At 43.5% G+C, this 13652-nt stretch overlaps 1 protein-coding gene across 1 annotated transcript; it reads right to left on the bottom strand.

The window, feature by feature from the left end:
* Positions 1–2384: 2384 nt before the first annotated feature.
* LOC114592789 (uncharacterized) lies at positions 2385–13341 on the bottom strand. The gene is made up of 5 exons (XM_077925203.1): positions 12914–13341; positions 9952–10050; positions 8390–8545; positions 4174–4572; positions 2385–2486 (listed from the first exon to the last, which is right to left on the bottom strand). The coding sequence occupies exons 1-5, from the start codon at positions 12993–12995 to the stop codon at positions 2452–2454; spliced, it is 771 nt and encodes a 256-aa protein (XP_077781329.1). The 5' UTR covers positions 12996–13341; the 3' UTR covers positions 2385–2451.
* Positions 13342–13652: the final 311 nt, after the last annotated feature.

Below are 13652 nucleotides of genomic sequence, written 5' to 3'. Positions count from 1 at the left end.
TAGCTAAAGAGGTACCTCAGGTTAAGAACAGTTTCAGGTTAAGAATGGACCTCCAGAATGAATTAAGTTCTTAACCCGAGGTACCACTGTATAAAAACAAAAAGTTATGTGGGGAGGAAATGTTGCATTTAAGGAAATGTAGTTTGGGCCTTCAATCAATCTGGGCCTTAGGTGCAATTTGAACAATAAAAAACAGAACTCATTTTTTTCCTGGTCTAGCAAAAGTGATCAGTAAGCATGTAGCAATAGGCAATAGATCTGAATCAGGTGATATATATAATCACTGACAAGAGCTCCTCATGGCAAAAGCCCTACTTTTGGTGCCTGGTACCTGGTACTGATCTGAAGATCCATAAGAGCAGGTGGCAATAGACCAGGCTTCCTCAAACTCGGCCCTCCAGATGTTTTTGGCCTACAACTCCCATGATCCCTAGCTAGCAGGACCAGTGGTCAGGGATGATGGGAATTGTAATCTCAAAACATCTGGAGGGCCGAGTTTGAGGAAGCCTGCAATAGACTAACTGCACATGGCAAGGAGCTAAGGGCACTTGATCACCTTATTGGAGGCAAGACAGGCCTGGTTCATACTTAATGCTAAACCATGGTTTGTAATCTGAACCTGGCCAACAAAATGAATTATTAACCAAGAACAAGGTGTATTTGTAAGCCATGGTTTGTTGTTGGTTTATAAACCTTGGTTGATGTTAGCTATTCCTTAGTGTTATGTGAAGTGTTTTTAAAAAATCAAAAAGTTAAATTTCAGAAAACAACCATGCTGTTGACGAAAAACCCTTCAGCATTTAGAGTGATCTCAGTAATCCTTATAACAGCCGCGTATGATAGGCTAGCAGTATCTTCTTACATGTGCAAGGCTGAGGCTGACAGAGGCCCAGCTAAGGACATTTAGTAAGTAATGGATGAGGTGAAAATTTCACTTGGGTCTTCTTGACAGCTTGTATAATTACAGTCCCATCCTATACATGTCTGCTCAGGAAAAAAAAATCCCAAGTAGTTGAATGGGATTTAATTCCAGATAGGTGGGTGTAGAATTGCAGCCTTAATTACTATGCTGAGGCAACGGACTTATGAGCAACACAAATGAAACATTTCCAAATAACTACACTTTTTGCAGAAGGTACATAAGCAATGGTTTGGGATAGGGACCTTTGTATAATAGTGTGACTGCAATTTTGAAATGGCTACTAGTGTACAAAGTTATGCATTCAATTTATTTTAAATGCAATTATTCCATTTATGTCCCACCTTGTTTCTGTCCTCAGACACAAGGCAGCATACATGTGGTTGCCAGGTGTCCAACATTCAGCCACTAGCCAGTCCCAGATTTAAGTGTTTTTGTTGTGCGTTGCTCTCACAAACTCATAAACTTATGATGGGGATAATTTACTGTTACTCCTGTTTTACAGTTGAGGCTGAGAGGTAGGGACTTAGGCACTCAAAGCTGACGGTGCTTGAATTCCACTCTACATGATCAAAGGCCAATTCAGTTACTAGTACACACTGGCTCCAATCTCTCCCACCCATGACGTGCAAAAATGGTCATTTATGGCAAATTCTGAGAACGACTGCTGGAGAAAAGGAATTCATGCGTTGTTGTCATCGTCATTTTACTGTGTCTAGCTTGGCTTGATATAAAGTTCCATCTAGTTCTGTCGATCCATCTGCTACCTCTTTTGCTATGGAAGAGAACAAAGAACAGAACTATTGCACAAGAACAAAATCTATTTAAACTATCAGACAAGTGTAGTTATCAAAGGGGATGAAAGATGAGTTGCCTCCTCATGATGACCACCTGAATCATACTGTTATAAGTGTTTGGGGTGGGGGGCTGAATGGTGCATATTTTTACCATCCAATGTCCTCCACCCAATTTGCTCTTTGAATGGAGTGGTAAACTGGAAGAAAGTCTTTCTGCAACAGTCCTATGTATTACAGTGATAGATTTCTAAATACTCTTCATTTAGGGCTACATCAAACAAGCAGATTCGCTTCCTCATACAAAAACAAACGCATTGATGTTTGAGTCGAGTCCTGAGAAACTGGGTCATCAGAAATGGTCTAACACAATGGATTCCAGGACTGTGGGGTTTTTTTGGTGCACAAGCTGGATTGTAAAGGTTGCCTGATGTGAAGATTGGGTAATGTGAAGTCTGGCGTGGCATTAGTGAATTTATCCCAATGAATTCAAGAGAACTTAAATCACTTATTCTTCAGTTTATATGGTGTTGTGGACTGGACTGCTTGAGCTTCTAGCTGTATTTTTTGTTTGTTTTTAGTTTCAGGTTTGAAATATAATAAATGCACTGTAGGATCTGGAATTTAAAAGGTGAAAAAACAGACAAGTAAACAAGCATAAAACTCCAGAAACTTCCCTAAGTACAGTCACTTACCTATCCCAACAACATCTGGAGAAATTCTCCTGACATTCTTCAATTACTGTGATGGATGCCTGCTTCCTTCACCATCTCCTAACATATTTGAAAGGGAAAAAGTAAAACATGGACAGCATCACTCAGAGGTTGGAGTCAAAGGGGCATAGCAGAGGAGGATAAGTCAGGCCACTGATCCATCTAGCTCAGTATTATCTACACTGACGGGCAGCAGATCTCCAGGATTTCAGACAGATGTTATCTAGTCAGTGTAGACAAAGCTGAGCTAAATGGATCAATGATCTGACTCAACATAAAGTTGCTCCAGGTGTTTCAGGCAGATGTGCAAGTACCCTTTCCCATTCCTGCTCAGAGCCATTCTTTCTCCCTCCCGTATGGTGCTGGAATGATTGTCCTCACTCTGATTTGGCTTCAAATTCCATCACACTGCCCAATCTCATACGTTACATGGCACTGTCATGAAGTCCATTTAGAGTGAGGACAATGCTGGATGGGAAGTAAAGCTTGCAAGGTCTCCCTGAAAAGATCATGAGAAAGGAGAGAGCCCTGTCTGCAGTCTATGAACACGGTGCATTTTCAGCTGTACCCTAATTTCAACATGCAAGAACAAGAGATCAGCCTTCAGATTCGAATTTCTTCAATTGAACCTGGAAGAACTGGCAGTAGATATGTTCAGTGCCTTCTATATATTCACTTTTCTAGAGGAAAAGAATGCAAAATGACTTCCTCAAAGCACCCCAAAGACCAATTCCATTCCAGATGGCACTCCAGTACTACATTTTATACTTTGTTAAATCTGCCAGATCTTATTCAAGGCTACATGCCCTCAGTTCATGAGATCTATGCCTGTACTCTATGTAGGATACAATGGGGGATGGGGGGGGGAGCCTTATTTAAAGGATTTACAAATCCCAAACATGGTACATTTGATCACATCAACTGTAGGCCAGAACTATCACATTCTACAGATTGGTTCTGAAAGTGCATAGAAAGCAATATGTTATGAACATTTAATTAGATTATACCCCATAAGATGCAAAACAGATTTCACATTGCACCATAGACCAATAGGACAAAAAGTCTGCCCCCTGCCTAGCTGTTACTCAGATGTGTAAATGCCTTATGTTTGTGCACCTTGAGAGTGCTAGTGTGGTGTGGTGGTTAAGAGCGGTGGACTCGTAGTCTGGTGAACTGGGTTCGCTTCCCCGCTCTTCCACATGCAGTTGCTGGGTGACCTTGGGCCAGTCACGCTTCTCTGAAGTCTCTCAGCCCCACTCACCTCACAGAGTGTTTGTTGTGGGGGAGGAAGGGAAAGGAGAATGTGAGCCGCTTTGAGACTCCCTAGGGTAGTGATAAAGCGGGATATCAAATCCAAACTCTTCTTCTTGATTGTTTTCTGGCACAGAGGTTTCCTGCTCCTTGCCTCCAAGAACCAGTTTATGCATTTCAGATTCTGTTATGCCAAGCTGGAGATGGGGTTTGGCACAGTCAAATGCTTCCTCATGTAAACACATAGAAAACTAGCACAATTTCTATCTCTTGGTAATGCTCAATTTCTGTGCTCAGGGTTCTCTCCCTTCCACCTCCACGTGGTAAAGAATTCAAAGACTCATTCTCCACCCTGGAGACTGAAAAGGTGCAAGCCAGAAAAAAGTTTTTCCGCTTAATTCTGGGCTCACCCAGGATGGTTTTGTGCTGTGTTTTGCAGGCCCAGGTCTGTGCTGTAGTGTACCAAACCTCCATACACCTCTCTGCCTCCTCTTACCTCCAGCCACTGAAAGATTCACAAAACTACATGCATCTTTCATGTTGTTGGATATCACTGTGATTTGGTATCTCCCAGAATCTTCCGGTTGCACATTACAGATGACCAGCCAAGCGTTCGTCATGACCGACACTCTCCTCCGATGTTTCGGCAACGCCTCGTAAAAGAGGTGGCAATAACGCTGCCACCACTTCTGCGGCTTGCTGGTTAGGCTGCATGACCTCATGTTAAGTTTCAGAATGAAGTCTTCTCCCGCTCCTTTGATGTGGTGCCACTGGATTTCAACGAAATCCCAGTCAGTCTTTGGGACTTGGACATCAACAGGGATGAATGCTGTTTCATTGACTGCTGCAGTGATGGGGGTCTTTGGCACTTGTATGCAGATGTCAGAAGGTTCACCTGCATGTAAAAGAAGGAAAACCAACAAGGTTGAAATTGAACTTTCATAGAATATTTTTTATGTATGCTACAGCAGCAGCAAGAATACTTATTGCAAAGCATTGGAAGACGCAAGATCTACCCACCTTGGAAGAATGGCAGATGCAAGTAATAGACTATATGGAACTGGCAGAAATGACCGGCAGAATCCGAGATCAAGGAGAAGAGCAGGTGGAAGAGGACTGGAAGAAGTTTAAAGTCTATCTACAAAAATACTGTAAAATTTATGAATGTTGAGGGCTCTGAAAATGAAATGAAGGGGTTCTAGCGATTAAGATAAACAAGACTATAAAGGGAGGGATAAAGGTTTAAATGAAATAATGAATGATCTTGCTAAACTAATTTTTAAAATGGAATACAAGAAGGGAAGGCGGGTGGAAGTAAAGAGAATAAGGTTTTTGAAAGTTGTCAATATGAAAGAGTGTTTTTTTAATGCTAAATTTTCTCTTTTGTATTTTTCTTTTTTCTGTTTTTTGTTTGGATTTTTGATGTTTGTGGTTTGTTTTTGTGATTTTTGTTGACTTTCGTTGGTTGTTATTTTTTTTTGAAAAAATCTTAATAAAATCTTAATAAATAAATAAATAAATAAATAAAAGAAATTGAACTTTCATAGAATCATTGAGTTGCAAGGGGCCACAAGGGTCATCCAGTCTAACCCGCTGCAATGCAGGATTCTTTTGCCCAACATAGGGTTCAAACATAGGGCATGCTCTGGTCCATGGGGGTCACCAAGAGTCGGACACGACTAAACGACTAAACAACAACAAGGGTTCAAACCCACAACCCTGAGATTAAGAGTCTCATGATCTATGGACTGAGCTGTCCCTTTCTAGGAATGTCAAATATGGAAGATTTTCAACAAGTTAATCTGAATTTTCAAAGTTTGATATTAAAAGCATTTTGCCTTATTATGATTAAGGGGAGATTCAGGAAGCTGCCATCATATGCTAATGACGACAGTAGAATTTTCAGAATAAGTCGGTGACAAATTCAGCTCTTGCTGCAACTTCCATCTTGCTTAACCCCCAGTTGCCCTATGAGTCATTAGTTCCTTGAAGATGTGAAAAGGTTAGGAAGATCATGAGGTTTGGGATCAAACTGAGCTCACTGAAGAACATAAAATTATAAACAAACATTCATGTGACCTTGGGCTAACATTTTTACAGGCCGAGGTTGGCTGGATCTAGACACTTAAAAAAAGAGACATTAAAAAAAAACATTTCAGGAAAATGCATTGTAAAGCTCATAATGCAAAATCACATTGCTGAAGGATCGAACTGTACAGAGCCATCTGGTGTCAGTGTTATAACACATTTATAATGCCCCACCCCCTTTAACTAATGTAGCTGGAGTCCCTTGTTCTCCCTGGAGAGACATTCTGCTCATTTAAGTATGTTGTTGCAGCAGAGGAAACCCAATGAACAATGCCAGAAACCCGCAATTTTCCAGTCAGACTATATAGCATTTTTAACATGCTCAACTTCTACAATGTGCTGCACATGGAGCTGCTGTCTTTGAAGAAGCTGCGGAAGTTGCCATTGGCCCAAAATACAGCTGTTAAAACTATTGAATGGGATCAACTGAATGAAACATTTTGCCCACTCTTAAACATTTTTTTACTGGCTGCTGGTCACAATTCAAAATGTATGTTGAACTTCTTAATGCTTGATGTTAATGTTGAGTGCATTCCAGGTCTGGGAGTTGGGAAGTTCACCTTTTATAAATGGGGTTGCATTCCCTGTGGAGCAACAGGTGTATTGTTTGGAGGAGCTCCTAAATTCAGCTTGTCACTGGAGGCTCAGATGATCTCTATGATGACCAGTACCGAATATCAGCTTAAAAAGGTAAAGGTAAAGGGACCCCTGACCATTAGGTCCAGTCGTGACCGACTCTGGGGTTGTGGCGCTCATCTCGCTTTATTGGCCGAGGGAGCCGGCGCTTGTCCACAGACAGCTTCCAGGTCATGTGGCCAGCATGACTAAGCCGCTTCTGGCGAACCAGAGCAGAGCACGGAAACGCCGTTTACCTTCCCGCCGGAGCGGTACCTATTTATCTACTTGCACTTTGACGTGCTTTTGAACTGCTAGGTGGGCAGGAGCAGGGACCGAGCAACGGGAGCTCACCCCGTTGCGGGGATTCAAACCGCCGACCTTCTAATCAGCAAGTCCTAGGCTCTGTGTTTTAACCCACAGCGCCACCCGCGTCCCTTGACTATCAGCTTAGGCTGGCACTATCCCTTTCCTGGACAACAAGGTGTTCATACCCACCCATCTAGCTTCAAAGTCTCCATCTCGGTGTGAGTTGCTGGTTTGCAAGCAGTCACTGGGTCTGGGTGGATGCAGCTTCTCCCAGCTCCTGAGGTGGCATCTGGTCTAGGGAGAGAGCATGGGACCTGCCTCCTCACCCTGATTCCTGACTAGCCATCCTAAGCCACTGCTCAGAACCTTCCCTAAATTCTGGCAACTCTCCTCATCAGGAAGGGAAGGAGCTGGAAGTTGTGTCTTCACACTAGAACCAAATGGAGACAGGGGTTCCATCTGTTCTTGCCTCATCTTCCTCCTCTTTCTCCAGAGTCTACTATTCGGGGATTGAACCCAAAGGCATTGTCATGACAGCGAGGCAGGTGCCAAATGGGCTAAGAACCTCTTTGGTAGTGGCGGGTGGCTCCACGTCTGTGGAACTATCTTCACAGGGATGCACACTTGGCACCCTATCCAGTTTCAGCAAAATAGCCAGTCATCTTAACGTACTTGTGTGGTATGTAATTCACTGAGAGCAGTCAAGTACAACATTCCTTGTTTTGCTAGAGTGGGCATGCATTTGGTCCAGCCAGTTGAAACTTCCTGTTCCTCCTGGCCTGAGCATCCTTCCTTGCATGTGACTAACAGGTGGGCATGACCTTTCCAGACCTGGTAAAAGGACAAGGCATGGTGCCACACTCTCTCTTTCCCATCTTCCTTTCATCCTGCAAGCTTCCAAGATTGCCAACTGCAGTCACTAGGTCAACCCACATATGGGGTAAACCTATTTCTATATTCTTGTAACTTTAAGCCTTAACCCTGCCTTCACGGATCACACTGTGCTCTGCCTGAGTAAACTTTCTTTTTATTGCTTATGAATAAGACTGTGGTGTCTTTATTCTTTTAGGAGGGATTCAAGTGGTCTTACCAGGAAAACATTAGAACACATTTCAATCTGGACAAGCCAGACTGAATTGCATATTGTCTTAAGAAACTCACAAAAGTTTGCATCTAGTTTTCTGCTGTGCAGTGGCGTAGCGTGGGGGGTGCAGGGGGGGCCGGCCGCACCGGGCGCAACATCTGGGGTTAGGGCAAATCCACAGGTTAGGGGGCGCAAATCCACGGGTTAGGGGGCGCAAATTACTTGCCTTGCCCCGGGTGCTGACAACCCACGCTACGCCACTGCTGCTGTGTAAAGGAGAATGCACTCTGCTAAGTAAAGAAACTTGTTAACGCAAGTTAGGAAGGATATTAATGAACACTATATCCTTTCCTGCCACCCTGAACATTCCTACAACATACCCAGTTTTTCGCTTTATTCAACACTGCTGTTTTAACAACTTGCCTATATGGAGGGCACAGAGATAGGGAAAGCTGCTCTAAGATTTTGCACATCTGAGCTAATGGGTGATATCGCCGCATCTCAGGGCAATGAATTTCACAGCGTGAAGAAGAAGCATGATTAATGTTTGTGTTTTTGAATCAAAGGACTCCTGCATCTGATTCGCACCCACCCACCACAGAACTACCGTACTTACGCATACATGAGGCAAAAGCGTCTTTGCATGAATCGTATCTTGGCAGTTTGGAGAGACGTTCGAACGCACTGCTGTTTGGGTAGTCACATTGTTGTGCTGAGTAGATCACTGGATGTGGCAAGGTCACCTGGCTTCTTTGAGCTGAGCCTTGGGAAGCTTGGAAGCCATGGAAGACATTAGAGAACTGATAGCAATTAAGGACAACAGGACAAAAAAACCAACCACAAGAAATAGACATGCTGCCTTTGTACAAAATACAGTCCCAATCTTACCCTACTTAGCTTTTTTATTTTTACTTTTTGCTTCCTACTTCCTGTTAGACTTTCAGTTCAGCAAAATGAAGTTTACTAATAGCTCTTGTGAGTTGCTTATATCTCTGTACAGATCACATCTGGGTAAATGGAAAAAGCCTCATTTCCTTAGCAACAAAATATTGCTGTTTTAGAGATCTGCTCACCTTCTGCGGTGGGCGGTGTGGCAGCCCCACATCCAGGACCTTTAGGGACCCTGCGGAGGGATGCCGCCCACGTCATTCTGACTCACCCCACTGCCATGCCCCCAGCTGCCCAAATGGCACTAGCCATTTGGTTTTCGCCTACCTTGTACCAATTGTCACAACTTTTTAAGGTTAGGCATTGGGTAAGCCTTTGTTTCAGAGAGGGGATGCCCCATTTGACGTATGTTATAGGGCTCCCACTACTGGTGGTTTACCCTTAGTGTGACTCCCTGCAGACGGGCAAGAGTCAATATATAGCAGGTGTCACCCAAGCCTAAGCCAAACCACTCACATCCGTAACCAATAAAGTTGTGGCCTAATTTATCCCATTAACCTAAAATAATTGTGTCCGTGTGTTTATTATCTAAGGGAACTCTGGGCCCGGGGCCTTGGCTCACAATTATTTCTTTATTAAGGATATTAATCTGTCTTGCTTTCCAGTCAATATTGGCTACCAAAGCGGCCTACACTAAAACATCTACATTATAACAAAAAACCAACAACAAAACATTGTATAAGGAGTAAGTGGAAAGTTTATGACATCCTTTCTGGTCGCAGGCAGCTGATAACATTGGCTAGGTTCTTCCCTTCAGAGCATCCTTCCCCAACCTGATGCTTTCCATATGCTTCTGGATCACAACTTCCATCATTTCAGACTTTGGGCCATGCTGGAATTTGGGCTGGTGAAATTTGGAAATCAACAGCACCAGGATGCAGAAGTCTGCTCCAAAAGGAGGGGACAAAAGGAACAGCAGGTGGACTGCGGGTTGGCAGATGGAATAGACACGCACCCCAATATGAATAATACTCTGCTTCCTGGCATCTGAAACCATCTAGGCTTTTCCCTACAGAAAGAAAGGGCAGAAAGCACTGCAGACAGAAACTGTTCTGCAAGGGAGACTGGACAAATGCAATATGTCTGCAAGAGGACCAAGGGAGCAAATGCTTGATTCCTGTCCAGCAAATGAATAGGAACTCTACCTTATTTATTGCATTAAAGCAACAGTATTAATGGCATGAGGAAGTCCTCTTACAAACCAGAATGATCAGAACAGGGATTACTTACCTGGAAGAGTGAGAATGATCAAAGCCAGTGTCAAAGCAACAATTCCTGCCAGTGAAATGCCAAGGCCAATTTTCCACCAGATAAGATTGGAGGATGGATCTGTGGAATTAAAAGTTTGTGGTGAAGACCACTGGCTGCTCCCTTCCCTCCACACCGTTGAGTGTTCACTGCTGCTGTTACTGAGTCTGGTACTAAGCGGCAACCAAGACCACAGAGGGATCCAATGACTTCATTGCTCTGTGGAAGACCACATACACCTAACCGGCAATGGAGATCCACACATGGAAGCAGAATTCAATGAGGAGTTTTAAAAATTTAATGTAGGGATATGTGTCTAAGTGTATCTCGAGCAGCTGCAGATGTGCAAGTATTTGCTCTTGAGCAACAGTTGAAACTAGACTGGCTTCCTTTTTGTGTCTCAGAGGCTCAAACGTTCTTGAGCTTTCTAAAATCACATGTACCGGAGATGGTAAACTCTGAGCCTTTCAACCCCAGGATGCTGTTGGTACTCGTACTATGACTTTCTGACCTCTCCAATCCTATGGTGAGTGGTTCCCTAGTCCAGGTGGCTGGGAGGTCACCTGCTTTTGATGGTTACACTTCCTCTGAAGGAGCAGGTTCGTAGCCTGGAGGTACTCCTGGATCCACTGCTGTTGCTCGAGGCTCAGGTGGCCTCAGTGGCCGAGAGTGTCTTCCTTCAGTTTCGGATGGTGACCCAGCTATGCCCCTATCTGGACAGGGATAGCCTAACTACTGTTGTCTATGCTCTGGTAACCTCAAGGTTAGATTACTGCAATGTGTTATACATAGGGCTGCCTCTGAAGACGGTTCAGAAACTTCAGGCAATGCAGAATTCAGCGGCCAGTTTGCTCACCAGAGCAAGACGGTTCAAGCATATTACACTGATCCTGGTCCATCAGCACTGGCTACCAATTAGTTTCCGGGCTCAATTCAAAGTGCTGGTTTTGACCTATAAAGCCTTATATTGCTCAGGACCGCAATACCTCAAGGACCGCCTCTTTCCATATGAACCTACCCAGACCCTGAGATCATCTTCTGAGGCCCTCCTTCTTGAAAGGTCCAGAGGGTGGCAACATGAGAACGGGCCTTCTTTGTGGTGGCTCCCTGTCTGTGCAATGCTCTCCCCAGGGATGTCCACCTGGCACCTTCATTATACACCTTTAGACACCAGGCAAAAACATTCCTTTTTAACGAGGCCTTTGGTTGATCTTATTGACATCCAACACCCTTTTAGAATGTGGCTTTTTTGGGGGGGGGGTTATTGGGTTATTGCTTTCAGTTTGATTTTATATGTTGTGGTCTTGTTGTGAACTGCCCTGAGACCTCTGGGTACAGGGCGGTGTCTAGGTTGAATAAATAAATAAAACAAATAAATATATTGAACCCAGATTCTTAAAAAAGCATATCACAAATTATCAAGACCCAGATCTATCCCATTAGCAATTTAAAAGAACCCTCCAGTACCATCAGATTTTCAATATCATAACCGAAAAATCTTTTATTTTTTTTTAAAAATGAACTGAATCCCGAAATCTTGTAAAATCTTGAAATTTCCTCAGCTTTTCATTTCAGCTCTGTTGCTAACGCTCATGAAATCAAGGTTATATTTATGGAGTCTTTTGTGTTTTGAATTAGGTCTGGTTTCCTGTGTGCCTGTTAATTTGTATTTGCTTCCTGAGCTGTCATTACCATAGTAATATACTTTCATGTGGTAATAATCACTGTGGTAATCCAGGTGATCAGGCACGATTCAGTAAGAACATCATCTGGAAATTCTGCATGCTCCAGGCAGTTAGTATCCAAAACGTTTACTCAGGTTAATTAACGGTGGTTTGGAGAGAAAGGGAAAATTCCCGTCTGTGTAAGGCATGGAACAAGCAGAAGGGTGGGCAAGCCGGTTTGTTCCTTACCATGGAACCTAGCCATGAATTGTTTCAGCCAGGTTGGGGTTACAATTTCTGAGTAGCGGAATGGAAGCTGTCCTCAGAAAATGTCACAAGCACATCTAGTGCAAAGAGGTCTATTATTTTAATTGCTTGCATTCCCCATCATACACCACACACTAAAAAGGAAGGAAGGAAGGAAGGAAGGAAGGAAGGAAGGAAGGAAGGAAGGAGGGAGGGAGGGAGGGAGGGAGGGAGGGAGGGAGGGAGGGAGGGAGGGAGGGAGGGAAGGAAGGAAGGAAGGAAGGAAGGAAGGAGTTCAAATCATGCTTTTATGTGTTACTTTTATTGTTGTTGGCCGCTCTGAGCCCGGCTTTGGCTGGGGAGGGTGGGATATAAATAAAAATTATTATTATTATTATTATTATTATTATTATTATTATTATTATTATTATTATCTGCTCCTTGCTCACACCCTGTATCAATAGGGCCAGAGGGTCAGTTGTTCATATCTATCACAGCAATGATTCATTTATGTATTTGCCTTAGTGCAGTAACTAGCTGGAACAAAAAAGTGGTACTTTAAGGGTATTTGGTGTTTAAGGATGCAATGAAACATGACCAGAAATGAAGGTGAGGTAGAGGAGATTGTGGCCAAAAAAGAAAAGAAAAAAAAGAAAAAAGTTTTTAATATGATTTGGACAGTTTAAGTACAGAAACTGAGCACATTTTACCATTATAAAATCAGTGTACATGCTCTCTCTGACATTGCCTGTCTCTTAAGTGCTTAATAGACACACATATCTATTGTGTCTAATCCCCTGCTCATATTTTCAAATTGCACATTATCAGCAACTGCACATTCTGTGGACAATTGCATACTAAAACACACCTGATTTTAATGATTTTGTTGAAGAAGAAGAAAAAGCCACACGCACAAAGTTCACTACAAACTCCTTCCAAATCAAACCTACAGGCTTCCTCTTAAGAAACTTCCTTTTTAGTCGCAACGGCTGCTCTCCTTAAAGAAAAAGTGTGGACATTTCAAAGTCAAGTACCTTTGGTTTTCTTGAGAGGTGGTCTTGGGTACACGTCCCGGGTGGCTGGGTCTATAGCCATGTACCCATCTTCATCCTCCATCTTCAATGTTAGTCTCCAGACGGACAAGACTTCAGAAAAGGGGCTTGCAGGTCCTTGAAATTCTTCCTGGCAGCCTGATGCAATTGTATGCAAACGGGTTTACAAAACCAACTTCCCAGTTGGTGAAAGTCAGTTTCATTTAGCTGGAATCCATTAGTTAAAACTGGTATTGGGCAATGTCTGCAGGTGGCCACCAACTGCTAGTTAGCTGATAGAAGGTGTCCTTTGTGACAAGTTTATGGCAGTCGTGATCCTTTCATCCTCGTCACCTTCCTGCCTGCTGTAGCGAGCCAAACTCCAGGTGCGCAGCACAGCAGCTGCAGGAGAGATCAGACAACTGGGCTGGAAAGGAACGGGAAGGAGAAGCTGTGTGGCTGCAGCTCTTGCATAATCAGTATTTTTAAAGTCACAGGACAAATTTCCAGGCACTGCTTGAATGGGTCTCTCTGTGTGTGCACGCACACACACTCTTGTTGTTTAGTCGTTTAGTCATGTCCGCCTCTTCGTGACCCCATGGACCAGAGCACGCCAGGCACTCCTGTCTTCCACTGCCTCCCGCAATTTAGTCAAACTCATGCTGGTAGCTTCGAGAACACTGTCCAACCATCTTGTCCTCTGTCGTCCCCTTCTCCATCAGGGTCTTTTGCAGGGAGTCTT

The sequence above is a fragment of the Podarcis muralis genome, chromosome 2 (genome assembly GCF_964188315.1).
Source record: "Podarcis muralis chromosome 2, rPodMur119.hap1.1, whole genome shotgun sequence".
NCBI lineage: Eukaryota > Metazoa > Chordata > Lepidosauria > Squamata > Lacertidae > Podarcis > Podarcis muralis.
This window is presented reverse-complemented; position numbering and strand designations above follow the sequence as displayed.

Excerpts from the sequence above, each read along its gene's own strand:
- LOC114592789 (XM_077925203.1), bottom strand. The coding sequence starts at position 12,995 with ATGGAGGATGAAGATGGGTACATGGCTATAGACCCAGCCACCCGGGAC. Across the intron at positions 8,546-9,951 it reads GATCATTCTCACTCTTCCAG|CTTCCCAAGGCTCAGCTCAA; the intron begins GTAAGTAATCCC and ends ATGGCTTCCAAG. Across the intron at positions 4,573-8,389 it reads CGCTTTTGCCTCATGTATGC|GTGAACCTTCTGACATCTGC; the intron begins GTAAGTACGGTA and ends TTTTACATGCAG.